Source organism: Parambassis ranga, chromosome 4 (assembly GCF_900634625.1).
Source record: "Parambassis ranga chromosome 4, fParRan2.1, whole genome shotgun sequence".
NCBI classification, from domain to species: domain Eukaryota; kingdom Metazoa; phylum Chordata; class Actinopteri; family Ambassidae; genus Parambassis; species Parambassis ranga.
Window position 1 is genome coordinate 19,238,886 of NC_041025.1, and position 16,479 is coordinate 19,255,364.

Here is a 16,479-nt window from a genome sequence, read left to right on the forward strand (position 1 = left end):
AGGACATGCTGAAGGGTTACATCTTGCCGTTGGCCTGGGAATGGCCCCGGATGAGCTGGCGGAGACGGGCTGGGAGAGGGAGGTCTGGGTTTTCCTGCTTAGACTACTGCCCCAGAAACCTGTCCCAGATAATTGTTAGAAAATGAATGAATGGATGGATTGACTGAATTTGGCTTGACCAAATTTTTACTGGAGCCACATACATTCAGCAAATCTGTGGATTGAAAGCTCCAGAGCTGAAATATAGCCAGGCTTCAGCTCTTGGTCTTATCAAATTAGTCTTGTTAATACTCAGTGTTTTACTGTTGTGACGTTTTCTTTTGTGGAGAGTTTGAAAGTGTCTGTGGTTGTTGTCCATCTCTGATATGATAAACTGGATAATTTGCTGTGTCTGACATCTTTGAAGTCGGGCAGTCTAATGTAAAGCGGCCATTATTTTCTGTTATGGACCCCTCACGTCAAGTCTTTGGGATTTGATCCTCTGGTTTTTAAGAGCAAACCTCAACTGTATCAAGAAAACTTACCTCCTCTTTGTCTCGCTCCGAGTTCCATTTTGCCTTTAGGACTAAATTTGTTTGGCTTCTAGAGGTGCATAAAAAAGAGTTGTCAACTGCTGTTAATTATGCTAAAATCCTACCTACCTCGAGTGCCACTGCACTTTGACTCGACTCATTTGGCAGAGATGTTTGATTATGTTGTCAAAACCACTGATGGTAAGCGATGTTTCAGTACAAGCCAAAAGAGCTTAATGTAACAAATGAATCAGAGCCTGATATTCTAGTAATCCTATATTCCAACGTTATGCTTTACTTTTCTTGTACATCACGTCTTTTCTTTTCTGTCACATGCCGTGTGTATGACTGACATCAGCAGTGCAGACAGTGGAGGCCACTTTTTACCACTCTAGAGGATTTCAGCCCTGAAGGCATTCATTGTAGGAGGCTATGTAGGCATACTGCTGGCATGTTAAAAGAAACGAGCTAAAGAAAGTTTACATAATTGCCTCAATGTCTCATTAACCAGCTTCTGCACACACAAGCCAATTATCCCATCAATCAGTCCAGATCTGTTAAGACTGAGTGCAGAAATCGTGGTGTCCATCATATATAAGAGTATAATGTACAGTGATCATAGGTATCAGTGAAATCTAAAGGGTTAACATTACATAATTGCCAGAGTCTGACACCCTCATACTGCTCACTTTTACAGCTTTGATTCACGCATCATAGACTAGGGTCAGAGCACTGAGTTTGTTCCAAGAGAACTACCTACCGGGCCAAAGCACGACAAACCTGTTCTGCTAATTAGACTGACGCTGAATAATTACACATCGCAAAAAAGAGGAATTTCTTCTCTGTTTTTGATTTACTTCAAGAACATGAAGGATGAAGTGCCACATTTGTGCAGTTAATTATGCTTTCATTTTGTAAATCACACCTTGAGGACAAATAAAAGACTGTGAAACTAAAGGGCTTCCAGCAAAAAAAGATTTAAATCCTTCAGCTGTAGTGGCAAAGAGGGAGCAGAGCCATAAGGCAGAAGGAAGAAAATGACCCAAACATAAAGTGGTGAAATAAGACTCGGGAAAGAGGTTGGGAAATCTAGCCTAAACCCTTTAAACTAATGCACAGTATGCCATTCTATATGGAATATCTATTTATCATAGAATATCTACTAAAACTACATAACATGACCTTTCCAACGATTCCTGATGTGTGTTAATCTCATCTACAAATTTATGAAAATATTTCTTTCATAGGTGGGTAGTATAGAAATTCTGCTGAGGCCATTCAGGGATACAGACGCTTTTATTTATGCACTTTCTTCTCTTGACTCTTTTGCAGCTGCTTTAAGGTCATCAAACCATTATCTTATTATTTCACATGTTAAATTAGCACAGCAGCAACTGTGTTGAAGCTAAAAGTAAAATGCATTTGTGTTTTTAAAGAGAATGTACACACAGACATACAGAGCAACTAAATGACAGATTGTATTTACAAAGCTTAGATACAGTACATCTATGCCTGCTTTAAATTTCCATAATTGCTCATGCAGATGTGAAAAATGATTGAATATTTCATAGAGAGTGAATGCAGGAGAAATCTGTGTAGAGGCAGGCGCACTCAGACTTTGCATCATTACTCATACGTGCACGCACACACAAGTGGATGATAGTCTAAATAACAAAGATTCCCATTAAATAAATAATGTAAATAATATATGTGTCACAGTTTTCCCACTTTGTTGTATTTGTTATGTGCACACGGAAATAATGGTTGGCAAGTTTTTATTTGTTTTCCTTCCAGTCTTTTCTGGCTCATATCTTCCATCAGCTCCCCTCACTCTCTCCACTCGTCAGTCACTTAATCAATCACTGATGTTTTTTTTTCTCTTTCCTCCTCCTCCTCCTCTTCCTCCTCCTCCTCGTCTCTCCATCCCCTCCTCACTCCCACGCTCTCCCCCTCTTCCATCCATCCATCCATCTCTCAAGTGGTTGAGTGGTGCTGGTCATTTCCATACAGTTTGCTTAATATATGCTAATGATAATAGCCTATCGACCTACACCTCCACACACATGCTTTTTCCCTCTCTCTCCGTCTGTCCATCCATCCATCCATCCATCCATCCTCTGTTCAGACTAGAGGCAACAGCAGACAAATGAGAAGAGGGAGGAAGTGGAGGGCCACTTGATTGAGCGCTGATGCTAACAGACGTCAGCATTCAGGCTGGGAAAGTACAAATACATTTGTTCCTGATTCGTGATTCATTTACTTGCTTGACTTTAAATGATCATTTAAGACAGAAAATTGAATACTGTTTACAACCAATTAAGAGTTTAGAAACAAACACCAAAACTTCAGGATATTATTACCCTACATGTCATCAATCCACCTGCTACAGTCCATGCTGGTTGATTTCTCCTCCAGCCTCCTCCTGTTCGAGTTTCTTATTAACCATACAGGCCACGACATCTCTCTCCTGGTGTAGAATGCGTATTCACATCTGTGTGATACTGTGTTATGCTGGGGTCCGCTCTCTGTAACTTTGTACAGACTCTACTCCTACTCTCACTGTAGAAATCCTTCCCTTGGACTGGGACTTCATTGACTGAGCAGCCTCAAAACACAAGCAACAGAACAACAGAGGAACTATTTATGGCTAGAAAAAGTAAAAGGGCTTCTGAGACCGCTATTACAATCACTGCAAGTGGTTTGTAGATTCTTGGATTGAGTTGATGCTATGTTAATTCTCCAACTTGTAACAGTTGCTCTGGCGGCACATTATGGCTTCCTGTTTGTCTGTTGTGCTGCCTGTCGTATGATCGCTACAGGCCCTGGTCCTTCCATACTTGGCTAATGCAAAACAGACATTTTTATTGTTGACATCAGTTTTTTAGACCTCATGTGCACAAAAATAGTAAGCGGATACCCCCTGGCTGCTTCCGGAAGCAGTAAGATAGTAGATTGAATTATTGCAAACAAATCCAAGTGCTCCCTGTTTTTCCCATACATTTGAATGTCATTTGGCCACTCCTAACAGTAGGTCAAGTGGTGTATCTAAACCAAAAGCCATTAGCTCTTAGCCATCATCATTATCCAATATTCAATCCATTAGCTTTAAGCTATTAGCCTGCCTGCATTATTTAGCTGCTTCTCAGACACTGGAAATGACGGAACCTTCTTAACAGGAAAGTCGATCTTCTCTGAAAATGACTAGTCAGAAGTGCACTCTGGGTTGGAAATTGCATTTATTGACTACTGATCATAAACATTTGATAACATTACTCCAGTTTATGTGTTTGAAAATGAGCAGATGTTGCACTGGATGTTGTCATTATGTTGGCAGCAGGAGTTTCTTTTACACAGCGGTGGAAGCTTGTGCTTGTGTGTGTGTGTGTGTCCCTGGAGCAGTGCAGGAAGAGCAAGAGGCTGTATCTTTTACATCATGTCATTTTTTTAACCATCCTTTCTTTAAAAAAATGAAGCAGGTCAGACGAGCACATTTGCCTCCATGGGGACACATTGTTTGCTGTCTGTCAGGCATCAGAATCAGAATCAGAAATACTTTATTAATCCCAGGGGGAAATTGCTTGCATTCCAGGTGCTCCATGCATCTTGCATTCTAACAAACAGGTTAGAAATATAAAATAACGTAAAATGCACCAGTAAATAAGAAGTTTAAGGGTGTAAATTCTTGTTTTGTCTTTATGCAACCGGCTAACTTGTTGCAGCCTTAGTGTAACCATGGTAACCTTGGGTGCAAACAATCATCCAGCTCTAGAGGTGATTGTGTTTTGTCAATTGAACCCAAATGTTTAAAATGGCGTTCTTGTCAGCATTATCAACCCTGGTACGCCTACATGATGCCGCAGAGGTCTGAAGTTGTTATGCTTGCTCAAGATGATTTGTTAAAATAATGAATGTTGTATTTTCTAAGCATCTGATGAAGGGGGGAAAAATGAGAAGGCTTTTATGAAGCCGCAAGCAGCTGATATTGGATGTGAAGTGCATTTCCTGTAGCACGCCAATAGACAAAATCTACTCTAAAACACATTCACTCCATTAAAGCCGCTCTGGCAATAATGCCTCTGGTAGTGGAGCACTCGTTTTTTTCTCACTCCAGCAGATAATTGCTGGAGTCTTAAAAGGAGAAAACGAGCTGTTGATGTTAGACCTTGAGTATACCTGAGATTCAACAATAATACAATGAAAAATTCCATCATAGATACGGTAGAAAAATCACCTGGTATTTGAAAGGTTTGTGTTGTGTTCTACAGTAAGATTTATACCCGTGTCATTTAGCTGGCTTTTATCTGAAAGAACGAGCGGTACCTGCTTATCAACACAGATGTGCAGGGTGCTGAATATCACCAGGTGGACAGATTATTGTGTATGTTTGAGGAAACTTCAAGCGCCATCTGCGAGACAACAACTAAACACTTAAAGATGATCAGAAGTACTGTATGCCTGGAATGTCTGACTGTGCCATCTTTTTTTCTTTTTTTCTTTTTTTACAACATATATCCCAAACTACTTAATAGACTAACAACAAACACATGCGGATGGTTCTTTTTTTAAATTACTTGAACAGGTAAGCAGCTAAATGAAGACATTAGCTTCAGTGATATGAATATACCCCTAACACATATAAAAAGGATCCTGCAAAAAGAATGAAACTATGAAAACAATGGTTTAATTAAAGCTGGGATGCAATCCATGTGAGGTGTTGAGAGTAAATTTGATCATTTGATGTTGACAAAGGTGGGAAGAAAACAATTCAGCAACTAAGTGAAACACTGGAAGATTAACCAGTCGCTTGTTTTTTTGTTTTTTTTTTCTGTCTTCCAGCTGGCTCAGGATGAAGGCAGCCCGTTACGGGGCTTTGGCGTGGTGGAATATGAGAGCGCAGAGCAGGCAGAGGCTGTCCTGATAGAGATGGACCGAACTCAGGTGGGAGGACAGGAGGCCCGTCTATCACTCTGCACCCCCGGCACCTCAGGGAGGAGTACCTTGGCTGCACTCATTGCTGCCCAGGGTATGGTGAGTATATGTGACACAAAAGCACAAGAGCGTGACATTACAAATACAACACTTGTACATAAGATTTGTCCCAACTGAGAAGCTGCATCCCACAGTCTGTGGGAGTGTGTGGTTCATAGGTCAGAGGCGTAGCCCCTGAAGCAGTTGTGGAAGACATTCTGTTCATGGTGATGCGCTTTTCTCTGTGAATTCCTGCTGCTTCTGCTCAACCTATTCTAAGTACCGGATTTCTATATTAACGTCTGTGGAAGACCATCTTAGACCCACTGCTAAATTTGTTTCAGCAATTTGTTTTTCATCAGAGCTATTTTTTCGGATGCCTGAACAGCTAGGAAATATTGGCACAGAAACATAAAGTCATATCTAGAAAACCATGTGCTGCATCACCCAAACTCTGGACACTTTCAGGAGAACAGGCAGACATGCTCCAAGCTACATCTAATTGTGAAGCCAGTGCCCAGCGGTTATTGCACATCCAGTGTGGAGATATACCGCGGTTTGACATGGTGCACATGCACAGACACCCTCCGGCTGAAATAGTCTTTGTAGCTGTGATATCCCTCCTACACAGTGCTGTGGTAGCAGAGAGGCACTGACATGATAATTATAGTTCTATAGACTGATTGGACTCCTCCACTGTCTCCTGCTGCCTGAAATAAACCAAACTCACAGCCTGCCACACAATAATGCACTCATACATGCATATACAAGCTCGAATATATAGACACTAGCAGAAAATGTAAATAAATGTGAGCTCAAGTCATCTGTGGGAAAGATGTGGTGAATATCTGGCTAATATTCAGGTATCAACTAAACAGTGTTGTTTGTCTTATTGAACCTAAAAATGTGTCTCTTATTTACAGAGGAGCCTTAAATGTTGTGTTTTCTCTCTCACTGCCTCACTGTGACTCACACAGTTTGTCTTTGAGCTTACCTGAGTGTCACTGATAAACATTAATGGAGAAATTTTCAATTTAAAGCAACATTATTGAAGATCGTCTGATCCCTTGCTGCCCTATGGCAACAGGGGGTAAATGAGGGTGTGATCTGTGTTTGGCAAATGTACATGTTTTATCATTATTTAGAACATATATCTTGTGTATTAAAAGAGCGTATATATTGATAATGATAGACAACATTTAAACATGTTAGGAAAAAACAAAAATGATCTAAATTGCCTTTGTGTAGCTGATTGTTCCTCCCTTTGTTTTGAGGAACAAAATACATTGCCATAGACGTTTTTACATAAATGCTAACAAAAACTGCTAAATATTTAATAGATAGAGTTGACGTACAGAATTTAACGGATTATTCAAAGTCGTGTGAGGTATGCTGTACTGATGATTCAGCTGCAGTCTTTAAAACCAGATCTCAGATTGCTTGTTGAATCTATATATGCAGTCATTCGCACAATAGCTCCTCCCCTTTTTTAAGATTTCAACGCAACGCTGTCACTCAAGCTTTTTTGCATAGCCTCTACACTGTCCCACTGCTGCCATTTGGAATGAACGAGAGGTGATTGACCTAAATTAGAATGCAGATGTCGAACGAATTAAATTAAATTAAATTAACACAAGATGTGTGCGTCTATATACTGTTATATAGTTTGAGAAAACTGCACGTCAGCACTGTCTGAGACTTATCCAACTCCCACCTATTAGTAATCCTACAGTTCTGTATTGTAACACCGTAGATTGTCTTTTTTTGCTTTACTCCTATCAGGTCCAATTAACTTTTATAATCCAAAGTTAATAATGGCACTTGTTCACTCTGTCGGTAATAATTTATGAAGGGTTGCGCTCATTTTTTCTTGAGGAGCTTATTGGCTGAAAAACAATGATGAAATCCTGAATTACATTCAATTCAATTTACCTTCAAGCCACACAAAGACTTCCACAGCCTCTGGTTTGTATATTTTAGATACATCATTCAGCTTGTGGACACTTACGTTGTTTATCAACTTTCAACCCAAAATGTTACTGCATTTTTGAAAATTAGTAGAAGAAAAGGAGACTAAAGGAAATGGGGATTTGATTGAGAAAGGATAGGAAGAAAGACTGAGCGGATCTGAGGTTACATTTGGAGCTCCTTCAGGTTTATTGCAGTAAATGAGAGCAGCCAGTAAAAGAAACATCAGACCTTCAGAAAGAGATCAAGACCTTCTGTCTGCTACAGTTCTCCTCTGAGGCAGTTCTCTCTTTTTCTCCTGTTAGTGAATGTGAGTGTGAACGCAGAGAACCAGATGGCCTCCTCCTCCCTCCTCCTCCCTCCTCCTTTCTTCTCCCACCATCCTTCTCCTTACGCGATACTTCTCACCTTCCCTTCTTCGCAGCTCCCTTACCTCCCTGGCAATTGTGTGTGTGTGTGTGTGTGTGTGTGTGTGTGTTATTGTGTGGGTGTGTGGCTGGATTTTGTGCCAGTAGCCAAACAGACTGATACATGCTGACATTTTCTCCAGCCGAAAGAAAAGAATCAGGAAAGCTCTCCTCCTCCTCCTCCTCCTCCTCCTCCTCCTCCTTCTGTCCTCCTCCTCTCTTCCCTTGAAAGACGCTGTCAGCTACGACTGGCCTTGTTCAACACACACATACTGTATGTGTGCGCTAGACTCTCCTCTTCCTCTCTTGCTGACAGCATGGAGTCAAGCCCACTCCATCCCCATCAGTAATGCTCTCTCTTCGGGATGTGACAGGGAGGAAACAAGGTTGACTTGAGCTGAAGTCATGCTGTAGCTCAGGGGCAGACGAGAAGGAAATATCACCATGCTGCTAATGTTGTTTTTAATAGCCGTGTCTTTGGGGCAGCCAGAGAGTACTGCCGCCACACTGTCAGCACCAGGCAGGAGTATGGAGCACGGGCTGCTCCATTCGATTTGATGCAGTCTAATGCAATAGGATTTCATTTGAGTCTGTTGAATTAAATTTCCTGGGCGCATTGAGTGATTGAATTCTTAATTTGTAATGTGCCTTACAGTATGCCTTTTGATTAAACACAAGTCAGCAGAGATCCAGGAAATTCAGCTCATGTCAAGCTTTACCGGCAACAAAGGGAAACACAGACACAGTTAAATGCACAAAACAGCTGAAGGCTGCAAACAAAGCTGAAACCAGGGCTGTAGTTTAGGTTAAATGCATATGAAGCTCAATGGAAGGTCACTCTAAAAGTGTCATTAAGTGTTTTTAAAGCAAACTAAATGTGTAAATGTGTGATTTCTGTTTGTGTTAAGTTAAAAGGTTTGGAGGTCTGGATTCATATATGAAGTAAACTGATTTAAACAGACGAGGAGAAGGAAGACAGAAAAGGAACTCATTGAAACTTTTTAGAAAACACAAGTAAAATAGAGGATTATCTGCCTAAATCAAAGACAGTTGGACTCAACAGTGATCTCCAAAGAAGCAGTCGTCAATGAACATGTGACCAGGCAGGAAACGGGTGTCCTAATGTTTATATGTGAAATCGATGCTGAAAAAATACACAAAGTAAAGCCTGATTATAGAAAAATAAGTGAAAATGCTAAACATTAAATTTAAGACGAGTAGTCAACACAGACTTTAACCAAAGTTGTGTTGGGTATCTCACACTGATGTGCGGCTGTTGGATTTCAGATGTCAGGTTCTGAGCATCAACATGGAAGCCAGTGTGTCAGTTTGGAACAGGTTTTAGGAGAAAGAATATAGCGTGGGAGCAAGCATTAACCTCTGAGATAAGCATCAATCCCATGTTGGAGTTGAAGTGTTAAAACAAAATTGCAGTTCCAAACACGGCCTGTAGGGGCTGGCTTTAAAAGTGAGTCAAAGCCCAAAGACCCTTCAGAAATCTAATAACCATAGTTATCCAATGTCCATAGTTATTTAAAGTCTATGGGTGTGAGTTGATCTTTTTTAGGCAGTGCATCATTTATGCAGAAAGGATGCGAGGTATTATCATGGGAGCTAAGATTAAATTATGTTTTTTTGGTGAGAAACCAGCAAGTCAATTTTTATCCCTCTACTCTGAGGTTTCTTTCCTAAACTTAACAAATAGAGAAAGCAAATGAAAACAAAGCTTTAAAACATGTAATGTGAGACGCTTGACTGTTCCTTCAAATGCTGTTGGTGTGCAACATGTGACAACGTGCATGTGGAGAATCCGGTGTTACAGGACAGCAAAAATAGGACAGTTCAGACCTCATGTCCAGACAGTCCCTGTCTGTAAGGTGGTCTCCTTACACCTTCCTCACCCTTATTTTTCTTATCCTTTTCCCCCCGGTCCCTCCGCCTCCTCCTCCTGCTGTTGTTTCTCAGCGCTGTCCCTTCACTTCTTGCTTTTTTTTCATTTTGTCTCTGCTCTGCTGACATTGCAGACATATCATGATGATGTAAACTAGTGTAATGATTACCACTGCCATCGAGAGCTCCTAACGACAAGATCAAAACACACTCTCTCACTCTCACACATACACAATCCCACTTTCCTTCCTCTGACTTGTTGGTGTTTTTGGTGTGTGTGTGTGTGTCTCTAGATTCTGAGTAACAGGAAAGGTCTGCTACCAGAACCAAACCTGGCCCAGCTGCTGACCAGTATGACCAACCCTGCTGCGCTGCAGATCCTCATGAGGCCATACCACACTGGGAAAAGAGGAGGTATGACTGCACGTTACAGTTAACATGGCTGCTGGTTCTTTATGTATCCTCAAACTTCCCAGTTGCAGCAGCGCCCTAAAACTGCAGCCAATTCTGTTTTGACCCTTTTAACTGCACGTTGTGAACGACACCTTCCTAATTAACCAGACAGACACTGTCACTAAGTAACAAAGAATACTTACAAAAATGTAAAAAAATAAATGGATAAATAAATAAGATTCTAGAAAAACATGAATATAAAGAGAGAATTAATAGAAATATCAACATTTTTGTCACTTTTATGTGATGCATGAATAATTGTATGTACTTATTTCTTTAGATTTGGCAGATTTGGTCCTCCATAGTCCTCTTATTGTTTAATTAGTACTCTCATGTTATTCAATGTGCTTTCATGGTTTAAAATATACTTTGTAATTGTAATTGTTTACACCTGAAGCCTTAAGTAGAAATTTGCACACACAGTGCACATTGTACACTGAATATTTTAAGACCTATTGGTGTCCTCATCTCTTCTATTTGAGATATCCTTCCACTCCCTAAGGGAAGAGAAGGGCTTGGCTGATATGAGTCTGTCCCACTGCTAGTCTGCTTCGATATACTGTAATCACCTCGTGGACGGCTTCATTATTTGATGAATGGCTAATCAGGTATTAAAATGAAATCGAGTGACATTAGCGGAACAAATGAGAACAGGAAGGAGAGAAGATGGGAGGGGTGGGGGAGCTCTCTTAAAAGAAGAGCATGCACAATTAAAGTCTAAAATTAGTAGCTTGATTAAATGTTAAACTTTCTTCACCTATTCTGGAGGAAGCTACCATTAGCTTTGACGCTTACATTTATTATGAGGAGAACTTGTGTTAACAATGGTGCCAGAGACTAGGTTTACAGTGTGCGTGCAGCAGGCGTAGGGTGTCACTCGCAGAGTGTGGACAGTTTATAGAACTGTTAAAATATAGTGTAGTAAAATATCTATAGCATGTAGAGCAGTTCCTGTAGAGGTGCAGGACTTGGTATTACAGTGAAAGTAAACAATACGTACAGTGTGTTTAAAAGCATGGACTTCATGGGGTTTATGCAGTAAAAAGCATGAATTCATGAATGAATAAATATTACTAACATTGTAGCCAAGACACATTAGTGCAATGCATGTTTATGAAATGTAATCATATGTTTTTACAGCCTCTTTATATTACAGGGAATTTATTTCCATAACATCTCATCAGTTTTTTTTTGCACGTCCACCTCCTGAACTGGGAACATTAGCTGTGAGATGCTAAATCCTGGTCTTAAGAAAAATGTTAATATTGGTGATGGTTGGAAAGAAGCTGGAAATCAGTGTTTTTCTGCCTGTTCCTTATCTGAGGTTCTCTTCAGTGCTTCAATTAAATTTTTGCAAAATCTGAAAGTTACGACTGGAAGTAATGTTCTGTGTGTTGTTGCAGATATAAGCATGCTTGTTATGAAACAGACGGCTGTGTGATTGTTTGAAATGTGCTGTAAATGACTGATGGATCTGTTGTCTGACTCACAGTTCCGCCTGGTAAAATGATTGATTAGTGCTTTAGTGGGAAAATTAAAAAAAAAAAAAAAACTGAAAGTGGAGGCACTGCTTGATGCTTGTTGTTTGGTGGTTGTTGATTTTTTTATCATTATTATTATTATTATTATATTTTTTTAGGAAAGTATGGGCGTCACACCAGCCTGCCCTTCCTCAGACCTCCTCTGACTACAGCTCTGCTCACGCTGGGAAAAGCACACCAGGTCACTGTCGCAGCAGCATCTCTGTGGGATTGTTTTTTTTTGTTAATGTGTTTGTTTGTTTGTTTGTTATAATAATGCATACTTACTTTCACCCTTGCAGAGCGCTATGCTTGGTAATGGCCTGGTCCTTCAGAACCTTTTGCACATGCAGCTCGCACAGCAGCAGCTTCTACACATCAAAGATAAACGCGTCAGCAGCGTAAGACTCCTCTCTGATGTGTGTGTGTTTGTGTGTGTGTACAGACTTACAGGTTACTGCTGAAGGTTGAACTCAACTGTGGGCGTGTATATGTGCATATGTGCTCTTACTGATTCATCTTCAGCACTTAGTGCATAATGAAATGACACCACCCCAAAAATCATGCAGCCTAATTACTTTTTTTCTGTTTAAAGTAAGACCCCAGGGTGTTGAAATTTCCTTCTGCATTCTCATTTGCATATATTTATTTTTTTCTTTTCAATTGTCTGTGGTGTTTTATTTAATTGCTGATATAAAAGTTAAAAGTCACAGTAACTGATGTTTGGAGTTTTTTATGTTATTTAGAAACTCTGTTTTGGTCATTTAGAATACTCGGTGTATTATTTTATTAATTGTGACCTGCAACCACCCTGCACAGTATTAAAATCTTTTATATTTGCTTTACTTTATTCATATATTTCAACATACAGAGTTGTGATATAGTTGTGTGTTACACAAAAGAAAGGAAGCAAAACACAACAACATAACAAGCTGCTTTTTTAATTCAGCGGTGAAAAGTAAGTTTTCCTAAATATGGTGTCTACAGAGTGTGATTGATAAGTTCATGGCCTCAGGTAGAAGGCGGCAATTCTGGAAAACCTAGCACATTTATTTTTCCATATAGTCCCATCCTTTATTCTCAAACTTATCCCACCTGTCTCGGAGTCTCTGGATCCTCAATAAAGGGATCCACATCAGCAGTGATGCTGTCACTCTGTGCTCTCTGCACCTCGGGCAGGAGGTGGTACTCTGAGCAGGATGCAGTTGAAACAGCCGAGTTCAGAAATAAGGATTGTTTTCAGAGTTGATGCTTACAGCACGTGATGTAATGAGGGCTGTATAACTCACCTACATAAACGTATCAATTATGCCTGTTTAACTATGTACAATTGGATGAGGCGTCTCCACCTACTGCACAAAAGTGAGGCCAAAATATTTTTCTTATGGGTGCAGCCATCTTGGATAAAGTTGCCATCTTGGATCTAAGCCCAAACACCCACCTACTTTTGGTGCGAGCCAGCTTTTTCTGTATCTTGGCTGCCTAATTGGCTGCTGACCACGACATTGTTTCCTCCATTTTTAGCCTACAATAACTAATTAAATATTTGCATGTAAAAATAAAAATGAGCATTTGACACAGGCCACTGTGATAAGAACTAGCTAACAAGCCAAGAGAGCTTTAGTTGTCATCAAGATGTTTTGGCCTCACCCCTTAGGAGCTGTCATGTCACCCTCCTTTTTTCCTCTTCTGTCTTTTTTCCATTGATAAATCTTCGCTCTTCATCAGGTCTCCAGTCTTCTCGGGGACCCGTCCAGGCTCCTGATGCAGAAAGCCTTGTCTCTGCGGCCTCCAGGCCTAGTGTCGCTGGGAAAAGGCCTTCTTGGAGACTCCCCTACTGGTGAGTACCTAATGAAACAAATTCATGTAATTATTGCAAACAAATAAAATCATATTGAAACACATTTACCAGTTTACATCACATGCACATGCCAACAATGTTTGTGTAAGTACTTTCACTGCCAGAAGGTGGAGACAAAAGTTGCATGCTTTAGCTTTAAATCTTATTTCTCATCTCCACCTAAGTAGTCTGGTATGTGTTACTACATGTGTTACTAAGATTCACTATGAATATGCTAAACAAATCTCAAGAGAAGGTTCGTTTTTTTAGTAATAACTATGTGAGAAATAATGTCGCCACAAAACAACAGGGTGATACACATTTAAAAGGATATATGCATAACTTTAATCACATGTCGGGTGTCAGTCGTCCCTCTGAAGACCACTGAATGTCTCACAGTTGTACATTACAGTCGAAAACATCCCCGGGAAGCTGCAGTGCATTTATAATGCAAATCTCCTGCTGAGAAAATCCATGTTGTTATAAAGGGAAATGATATATTACAGTGTGTGTGTTGTGCACTGATGTATTTGTGGGTGTGTCTCTCTTTGTATTTGTGTGCATCCGATTTAGTGTGTGTGATGTGAGGCTTTTATCAGTGTGCGTCTGCTGGGAATGTTAGCTTAAGGCTTGTTAGGGCTGATTCTTTTATTGTGCTATGGAGGCCATTTGTCACAGCAATATTGGATTTATAATAAGTGTGATTGGGTGTGTGTGTGTGTGTGTATGTATGTGCGTCTTTAAATTATGTGTGTTTGTGCATTTATGTCCCTTGTTTATTTTGTGTTTATGTATGTGTGTTATTAAACCCTGGAGTGAGTGAAATATTGGGAGTGTGGAGCTAAGTGCTGCGCTGTAAATAAACACGATAAGTGATGATGTACGAGCAGGAAACAGTTCTTGAATATTACAACTGGCTCTACAGAGACGAGACAGACTGCGCTCCATCCGCCTGAGCGTTCGTGTGCAGAGGAGGAGACACTGATGGTCATCTATAAAAGCCGTCTCACGTGTCTATCTGACATCTCTCCTTGCTTTGCTTTCATTTCCTTTACTATGCTGCATTTTACGTTTAGTTTTTTTCTCCGCTGTCCACTCATTTCCTCTTTTTATTTGCCTTCTCTCAGAATTGGGCCAGGAGTCCGTGCCAGCGTCTACCCACAATCCCACAGCGGTGGCATCTGCAGCAGGTGTGATGCCATACATTCAGGGTCGAGGTGGAGGAGTAGACCAAAACAGCTCCCACTCTGCGTCTGCAGTTCCCTCTTGTTCCTCCTCCTCTTCCTCCTCCTCCTCCTCCTCCTCTTCGTCTGCCTCCTGTGACAGACAGCCAGCTCCTCCTGGGACCTTGGTGAGCTTGCAGCCTCAGGGACAGAGCTATGCCTTGGGTATAAGTAACTCAGGCCTTGGCCCACCTCCACCTAAACCCCCTGGAGGAGTTTACACGTCAGCAGGCCAGCACAACAGCTCAGATGGCTGCCCCCTGGCTAGCATGGTGAGACATATGCACATAGCAGATACACACCGCTGTCCCTGCTGACTTGTTTCACATGTTTTCATTGCTACCTGTTTGCTGCAGTTCTTTATTTGACTCGAATAAAATGTATACATTCTATAATCGAGAGAATGAATGAATAAACAGCCTCAGTCCCAGAAGGATTTTTCCTTTGGGAGTATCCCATAATGCATCACCCATATTTTCTGTTTCAGTTATGAAGATTTCTCTCTGTCTTCCCAGCTGTCCCTCCTCCTTCACCTGTCTCTTCACCTGCATTTCCTTTTTTTTCATGCACTGAATACCTTTTATGCTCATCTTGACCAAGCCTCCATTAAATACAGTGCTGCTATGCTTCACGTTCATTATGAGTTAGTGTTCAGAGATAATCACAGTGCTGAAGTTCATCAGGGAACTGATTCCAGTCCCCGCGCTGTCTCTTCAAATGACTCTAATGGAGAGAAAGTGTGATTAATACAGAGAACAGTCTTCACAGGTTAGCACAGGCTGTTTCAGTCAAGTCAGCTGTAAAACTATTCAGTTGCCATGAGCAGTAACTTAGCTAAGGTTACCAGGCTGTAAACATGTTTTTTTCTGCTGTGAAGTTTGACATTTTAGCATCTATGGGATCAGCTCACTTTTAGAACCTGCTTCATGTGGCCATTTGAAGAACTGCAGTTTAGAGAGAGAGCAGGAAACGCCTCAGAACTGTGAATAATTCAAATCCATCTCTGTCTCTCTCTTCAGGTAAACAATGGTCAGAGCTCCTTGCTGGGTGATCCTCCTAAAGAAGTCAGATTGCCCTCTAATCCTTACCTGAACCTGGCCAGTGTAATGCCTGGAGTGGTTCTGCAAGGTGAGTGCACACAGAAAAGCAACAAATGAGAGACATTAGCTCCTGATCCTACTTTGCAGGAGTAATAATTATTTGTACATTAAGCCATGTATGAATCACATAGTGCTGTATACAGTATAAACTGCAGTGTTATCTTGTTTTCAGTTTTTGGGACTCCTGTGTCTTTTTGTAGCCTCGTTTTAGCTAAAAAAAAAAACAAAAAAAAACATCAAAACATGTTTCTGTGTCCGACTTGACAAGTCAATGCATGCGTTTTGTGCTCCAGCTCATCCTGCATGGAAAAGGCAAAAAAAGATGTTCAATAATATATGTTAAGTTACATTTGTTGTGCATTAACACATTGTTCCTTCTCCACTGCTCCTCCCTGTGCTGCTCAGGGTCAGTAGGGAGTAAAGCCCAGGCAGGCCAGCCTGGCTCTGGGGTGTACGGCAGCTCGGTTCCCGCTGTGGCCTCCCAGGGCTCCGCCTCCTTCTCCCACAGTGCGGCAGCTACAACCACCGCCCCATACAGCACTGATACCTCCACTGACTACAGCCAATACAACCAGGCCTACACGCAGGTACAGCGACA

At 41.0% G+C, this 16,479-nt stretch overlaps 1 protein-coding gene across 1 annotated transcript in view; it reads left to right on the top strand.

The window, feature by feature from the left end:
* Positions 1-16,479, top strand: part of raver2 (ribonucleoprotein, PTB-binding 2) — a 69,337-nt gene that overhangs the window by 44,787 nt on the left and 8,071 nt on the right. Inside the window, exons 5-12 of the mRNA XM_028404663.1 lie at positions 5,349-5,540; positions 10,039-10,159; positions 11,838-11,920; positions 12,021-12,119; positions 13,447-13,558; positions 14,686-15,053; positions 15,801-15,909; positions 16,287-16,468. Coding sequence (XP_028260464.1) covers positions 5,349-5,540; positions 10,039-10,159; positions 11,838-11,920; positions 12,021-12,119; positions 13,447-13,558; positions 14,686-15,053; positions 15,801-15,909; positions 16,287-16,468 — 1,266 coding nt within the window. The remainder of the gene's footprint in view (positions 1-5,348; positions 5,541-10,038; positions 10,160-11,837; positions 11,921-12,020; positions 12,120-13,446; positions 13,559-14,685; positions 15,054-15,800; positions 15,910-16,286; positions 16,469-16,479) is intronic.